This window comes from Rhamphochromis sp. 'chilingali', assembly GCF_963969265.1.
Source record: "Rhamphochromis sp. 'chilingali' genome assembly, chromosome: 2".
Taxonomy (NCBI): Eukaryota; Metazoa; Chordata; class Actinopteri; order Cichliformes; family Cichlidae; genus Rhamphochromis; species Rhamphochromis sp. 'chilingali'.
This window is the reverse complement of record NC_137930.1, coordinates 61,943,605-61,950,794: the sequence shown is the minus strand read 5'-3', so window position 1 is coordinate 61,950,794 and position 7,190 is coordinate 61,943,605. Positions and strand designations below refer to the sequence as shown.

The 7,190-nt window shown below is 41.3% G+C and overlaps 1 protein-coding gene across 1 annotated transcript; it reads left to right on the top strand.

Moving 5' to 3' along the window:
- Positions 1-1,052: 1,052 nt before the first annotated feature.
- Positions 1,053-4,598, top strand: endouc (endonuclease, polyU-specific C). Its single transcript, XM_080876555.1, is given in 9 exon segments — positions 1,053-1,188; positions 1,315-1,371; positions 1,468-1,567; positions 2,946-3,057; positions 3,148-3,311; positions 3,315-3,349; positions 3,980-4,115; positions 4,118-4,132; positions 4,210-4,598. Coding segments are annotated over 9 exon segments (894 nt in total). The 5' UTR covers positions 1,053-1,177; the 3' UTR covers positions 4,474-4,598.
- Positions 4,599-7,190: the final 2,592 nt, after the last annotated feature.

The following is a 7,190-nucleotide window of genomic DNA, read 5'->3' as shown; positions in this document are numbered from 1 at the left end:
ACTTTTATTTATTGAGCCTCAATTCTATTGTCACAAAGAGACGGAGAATGGTTGTTCCCCTTTAGCACTCGGTTCTGGAGTTTACCCTTTACAGCATCCAGGCCTGACATTAATTGTTTATCGCTGTGAGGTGGCACAGAATCTGAATGCTGCTGAGTTTAGATGTGTGAACTGCTGTGGCGCTAAATGACAGAACACTCACTAAACTTATGAGATGTGTCTTCTGTGTGTAATCGAGAACTCGAAGTCTCGAACTCTCTTTTATTTCTGCTTCTTTTTTTCAGTCTTTCTCAGATTTATTTCTTTTGTCTAGTCTGTCTGGCTCTCCTCTCATTTCTTCCTGTCATGTCTCCACGCGTTCATACATGCACAGTACAGCCTTTCTACAGTTCTGCACAAAAGTCTGTGTTCAGTGGTGAGATGCACCCATCGGCCCCTGCTGACACCTCTGTACTGGTGATATACATCACACCACTACAATGTAACCTACTATAATAATGCTGTTGACATGTGGTCACTCTACAGGACATGCTGACATAGTTAACAAATATGCATGCTCCTGCTCTGAGGTAAACCAGGACAGCTACATTTTTCCATAAAGCTAAATTTAATCTAGGCCGTTAACTTTTAATATTAGCATCTTGGTGAATTTTAAAGCACAGAGGCTTTCATTTCTGAGAAAACATTTTCTGCTGTTTGACAGCTCAGTACACCCCCCTTGTGTTCAAGTCACAGACCACTGCCTTTCCCCAGATTTACATTTCACCTTACATTTGCACAGCCTACTTTACCTACTCATTGAATAATGAGTCTACCCTTCTCTTATCCCCCTTTACACTGAAACAATACATGAAAAACCTTTCACTGAGACTCTGGATAGGACTTTTGTGAAATTGAATCATGTGTGTGATGGTTTATAAGCTAAGTTGTATAAAAAATAAAAATTAAAACCACCTGAAGCTGCATCGCTGTATCACTTCTTTAGTAAAAGTTCATGCAAAACTATAGAGAGAGGCTGTGCCCTGAAACGAGGCGCCATCTGGTGGTTAAAAGTGGGTCTCAGTCTCAGAAAGGCCCCTGCAAGATTGGGTGGAGGCTGGACCTTTAGACAGACAGGCTGTGTGTGAGTCCTCTGCTGCAGTCCAGGCTGAAACAGTGGACACTTTCATTTGGCGTCATGTCTGCGAGGTTTGTATTTTTATTTACTGACTGAAGATTTGTTTGTTTACGTTGTTGCACAGGCAGCTGAATACAGGTCAGAACTTTGCTGCTTTTCCCATGTATAAAATATGTTTTCACATCTGTTATGTGCAGGTTGTTCTGTGGATTTCTGCTCCTTGCAGTGTTCCTCAGTGGACTGAATGGATCAAGGTACAGTGGTATAAACCAAACTCTGCTGATGTTTCCTCTATTTGCGTGTGCATCTGCCAGATGTTTGCATAGCCTGTCTGACACTTTCTATAACAGACCAGCTGTAAACCAGGAGCTCTCCACTATTTTCAATGAGCTGTGGAGTTTGGATGTGAATCGCATGACACCTGTGATAGACTACACGATCTCTATTCAGGTGAGAAATCTTTTCTAGTTTATTTAGCGCCTGCTATGTAGTGATGGGTCGTTCGCGAACGAAATGGCTCTTAGAGCCGGCTCTTTGACGTGAACGACGCGAGCCGGCTCCTTATCGCGAGCCGGCTCCTTATCGCGAGCCGTCACGTGGGGTTTTTTTTTTTCTTTCTCTCAGCCTCTCTCTCGCACTTTTTTTCCGCTTCACTCTGCTCGCGAGCCTTGTGCTTTACGCTGGGCAGAGGGGGGAGGGGCGGTAGTTACACTCAGTAGCACAGGAACAGAGCCAGAGAGAGAGAAAGAGAGGCAGGGACAACAACATTAGAAAGGTATAGTAATCATCCACAACTATTTTCGGTTGCAGATGATAAAGGATTGAGAAAGTTTATTCATGCAGGTCCATATGACAGAGAATATGCATGTTCTTTTAGTTTTCATATTATAATTTATATTTAATTGTGTTGTGGTTTGCAGTGTTTTGTGTTCTTTTCACTTTAAATTTGTGAAAGGAAAAAGCTGAAAATTTAAATAGTTAAAAGTTGAAATGTGAATAGTTGATTTTTGTATTATATGATTTATTTATTACATTTTATGTGGAGTGAATAAATAAAAGTATATTTACGGTGGCCCCTAGAGACAAAGCACATACAAACTTCAAATCACGTACGAACTCTGAAGCATGTACAAACTCCAAAACACGTAAAAACACGTACAAACTCCAAAACACGTAAAAACTCAAAAACACGTACAAACTCCGAAGCACGTAAAAACTCAGAAGCATATAAAAACTCAGAAGCACATAAAAACTCAAAACACGTACAAAAGACAACAGAAGTGCTCCAGGATGCTGGGCGCAGTGTTGAGCCTTTGTTATCTTGTGGCTACACAAGCCAGCAAGTACCAACGACTGGATTTGGTGTGTGGTAATAACAGGTAAATGAACTTTTTTTTAAATTATTTGAATATATATATGAGTGCCTGTGTATAAATACACAAACAATACACACATGCTTTCAATTGTGTAATTTAAGTGATCTAGTAGCTCTGCTTTGGAAGTTCAGTTAATGCTAGAAATGTGTTTTGGAGTTTGTACGTGTTTTGTCTCTAGGGGCCACTGCATATATTTATATATAAACATATATAAATAAAACCACTTGTTTTTACGTTAGTAATTCCTTTTGTGCATAATTTTATATTATTGTTAATAATAAATTAATTAAAGCAACAAAACAACCTGAAGAGCCGGTTCGGAGCCGAAAGAGCCGGCTCTTTTTAGTGAGCCGAACCGAAAGAGCCGGATCTCTAAAAAGAGCCGGAAATCCCATCACTACTGCTATGTCTTGTGTTTGTACAAAGAAGTGTTCTGTGTTTGAATTGCCTAGGGTAGAGCAAGCTTTGTAAGTCAGGGCATCCACACGGTGCAGGATCAAGCCTCGCAGCCGCTCTTCTCCAACGTTAATGAGAGCAAACTGAGAAATATAACCACTTTCTCTAGTAAGTGTGTAGTTGTGAGCACTCTGAGCTTAAACATTCAGATCGTGTTTGCAGTCATCACTGTAATAAATGGGATTTGTGGGCTCACAGGCTTTATGACACTGCTGGACAACTATGAGCGGTCTACTGGCGTGACGGAACAAGTCACCACAGAGGAGCTCACAGAGATGGATCTCTTCTTGGACGCCGTCTTAGAGACAAAAGTCATGAAGGTATGCGTCACAACAAGCTCTGTCGAGCAGAAAGTTTACATTTGAGCACTTCAGTTACTCCATTCTGTTGGAGAAACCTGGTAGTTTCAGTCTGAATGTCTCCTCACAGCAACAAGACAATTGTTTTTGGTATTGCACAACTTTCTATTGTTTCCTACAGTTCATGGTTTTGAGGCTGCAGCTGAACTCTAGAAGGAGTTTTATGTTCTTCCTGTTGCACTGCTGCTCTGCACACATTACTTCAAGACATTACAGAGGCAAAATAACATCTGTGTGCAGCTGTGGAATGTCGCTCTGGCCTCAGCGGTCTCCCAGAAGGGGATCACTGCAGGAATGTGGACATGATGTACTTTTTGTAGGTGGAAGAAACCCCACGCTTTTCAGTGATCTCAGCGGGGGGACATGAGACAAATTCCTCACAATAACCCCTCCAACAGCGGAGATGCTGTGCTTTTCTCTTCAGAAATAGCACAGCATCTCCTCCTCTCCTCTGGGCACACTCAGGTTTGCAACCATGAAGAAGCCAGAAAGGAAATGGAGGAGGATGTCAGATATTAGAGGATTTCTTTTCACAAAGTTTAAATGAGAAATCAAAAAAAAAAGAATCTTTAATAACACAGCTAAAGTGAGATTCTGCAACACTATAATTTAATATGCATTTCTTTGGTAAGAAGTATGTGTGTTTCTGTTCTTAAATTGATCATCACCAGCCTGGACTCCAGTGGATTTGAACATGTGTTTGTTGGCGAGACAAAATCAGGAACAGAAATCATTGGTTTTCACAACTGGGTCCAGTTCTACCTGCAAGAGAAAAACCAACACTTGGACTACAAAGGATATAAAGCCCCAGGGAGCATGATTTGGTAAGAATAACAGTTCACCAGACAGAAGAGATTCATTTCCTTCGCTGGTAACATAAACATTCATGCTTTTGTCACAGCCTGATCAAGATGACCACGTTCTCAACCTCCAGTTCAGCTGGCACGGTGTGGTGAAGCCCGTTGGCAGCGCCTTCATCGGCACCAGCCCCGAGTTTGAGATGGCCGTCTTCCTCATGAACACGGAGAGAAGCACCACAGTTGTAGTCAACATTGACCAGTGTCAGATGGAGCTGGTGGTGATCAGACACGGGCGCTCACTCGGGACGGCGTACCCCAAACTGCTCAGCAGCAACAGCAGACATGTCAGGCAGCACGCGCACTGATGTGATCCATCATTTTATTCACTTCTGATAAAAACTAATCTTTGTTCAGCAATACGTGGCCTCATTGATAAGGAACTGACCTGCCTAATGTACTGCAAAGGACATTTACATGTATTTCAAGATCACTGTGAATAAAATGTTATTTTGGAGTTCAACATTTTTATTTTGCACAGGTTTTTTTTTTTTAGAAAACAAGTCTTTCAAGGCATTTACATTTATTCAATGTAATATATATAGAACATAGAACTGTGGCATGACCCTTGTGGGGACAGTAAAAGCGAACAAAAGCGAGATCCCGCAAGTGATGAAAAGTAAAGAAAATCATGTGTCCTTCCTCCCTGATGAGTCTTCAAAAAAGAAGGTTGTCCTGCTCCTGTCATCCATGCACATACAACCAAGCATAGGACCCACTGAAAACCTGAAATGATTGGATTTTCAAACCAAGCAAAGGTGGTGTTGATACTTTTCACCAGATGTGCACTCATATGGCTGTGGAAGAAAAACCAAGAAATGGCCCCCTTTTGTCTTCTATGGCATGATCATTGTTGGTGTGAACTCGTGGATCATTCACAATAAGAATGCAGTGAACAGAGGTGACAACCAAATGCAGAGGAGGCATTATATGCAGGCTTTGGCACCGGCACTTATCAAACCATTGGCAGAGCAGAGGCTCCCCTCTTCAAATCTGACACGTCAACTCACAGTCCTGATCTGTAGCATGCCCGACATCCCTACCCTTGTCACTCTTGCAGGTAAGGCAGGACCAGCAGTAGAAGAAAGTAGCATTCCCTTAGTGAGGTGTGCTGACTGCCCCGCAGGCTTGGACAGGAAGTGTGTCCATGCCATTATTACCCTGCGTGTACTGACAGCATGTAAGGAATGGGTAAGTAAGAGTGGTCCTAGAATTTGCATGTTATCCTTATTGAGGGCAGTGCTTATGGATAAATATCACAAAGTGGTTATTACCAGGGGAATTCATAGGGTGAAGAAAATATTTTAGTCAATTGATCATTTTCACCCACTCAAAAATGCCATGTTTTGTTTCTCTCTCCTGCAACTGTTCGCATGTAGAACACCAACTTTCCAGTGTCATTATATTTTGTTTAGGAATTTTTTATTCTCATATTCCTAATTTTTCAGTAATTTTGGAGCATTTCTTTAGGGTCCCCCCATGACATTTGTTTTGTTAGACATGTTGAAAATACCACAGTTGAAAACAAAAGAAGACCACTCTAATTTTTTGTCATAATTTGATATATTTCTGATGTTAGTGATGGTGTTACTCTTTATACAGGGAGTGCAGAATTATTAGGCAAGTTGTATTTTTGAGGAATAATTTTATTATTGAACAACAACCATGTTCTCAATGAACCCAAAAAACTCATTAATATCAAAGCTGAATGTTTTTGGAAGTTGTTTTTAGTTTGTGAGGAGAAAGGCAAAGGAACTCAGACTCAAGATATCTTTTACATGTGCACACATGGACGATCCCCCCTCATCCCCCGATCCATCCTGCAGCAACGTGTGCAGGACAGAATGAGACAGAGGAAAGACCGCCCAGGGCTTTCAGAGCTCTCTTTATTTATACTCAAAACAGTTTCCAAGGAAGTAGGAGTGGCATGTATGGAATTGATAATTTTCCTTAAAAGGAGAATATTATATGATTTATTTATTACATTTTATGTGGAGTGAAAAAATAAAAGTATATGTACAGTGGCCCCTACAGACAAAGCACATACAAACTTCAAATCACGTACGAACTCTGAAGCACGTACAAACTCCAAAACACGTAAAAACACGTACAAACTCCAAAACACGTACACCCTTTTTGGCTCCTACCTCAAAGCACACTGTGTTCTGTTGATCTTATGTGCTGCACAATAATGTTTAATATTTAGTATTTACTGTCATATTCCCATATATCATTGTGATGTTGTTTATTATATTACTCTTGTTTTCTTCTGCTTGTTCTCTTTTTTTCTTTCTCAACAGGTGATCCAGGTGATCGATATATGCATTTTTTTTCCTGCCCATTCTGTTGGTTTTTGTTTTTTGCCCTTTTCCCCCGTCCCTCTTCTCAGCTGTTTCTCTTTCCCTCTTTCTTTCTCCCTTTCTTTCCCCCAGTCAAGTCTGTCCCGTATTCAGCAAGTGAAAATAAAATAAACAATAAAAGGAGAAGGAATCCACTGCGATGAAGGAAAAATATGAGAAACTAACTGCAGAGCTCAAAAGCCTCCAGCAAGAGATAGACCAGGACAAGCTCACACTGAGCAACCTCAAGTTTGAAATTCAGGACTTGAAGTTTCAAAGGGAAAAGGACCAGTCAAAACTGGAGCACAAGGATGAGGCTATTCATCAGATATACTTGCAGTTGAATCAATTAAATGAAACTGTGGACCAGATGTGCACTCATATGGCTGTGGAAGAAAAACCAAGAAATGGCCCCTTTGCGTCTTCTATGGCATGATCATTGTTGGTGTGAACTCGTGGATCATTCACAATAAGAATGCAGTGAACAGAGGTGACAACCAAATGCAGAGGAGGCATTATAAGAGGCTCCCTTCTTCAAATCTGACACGTCAACTTACAGTCCTGATCTGTAGCATGCTCAACATCCCTACCCTTGTCACTCTTGCAGGTAAGGCAGGACCAGCAGTAGAAGAAAGTAGCATTCCCTTAGTGAGGTGTGCTGACTGCCCCGCAGGCTTGGACAGGAA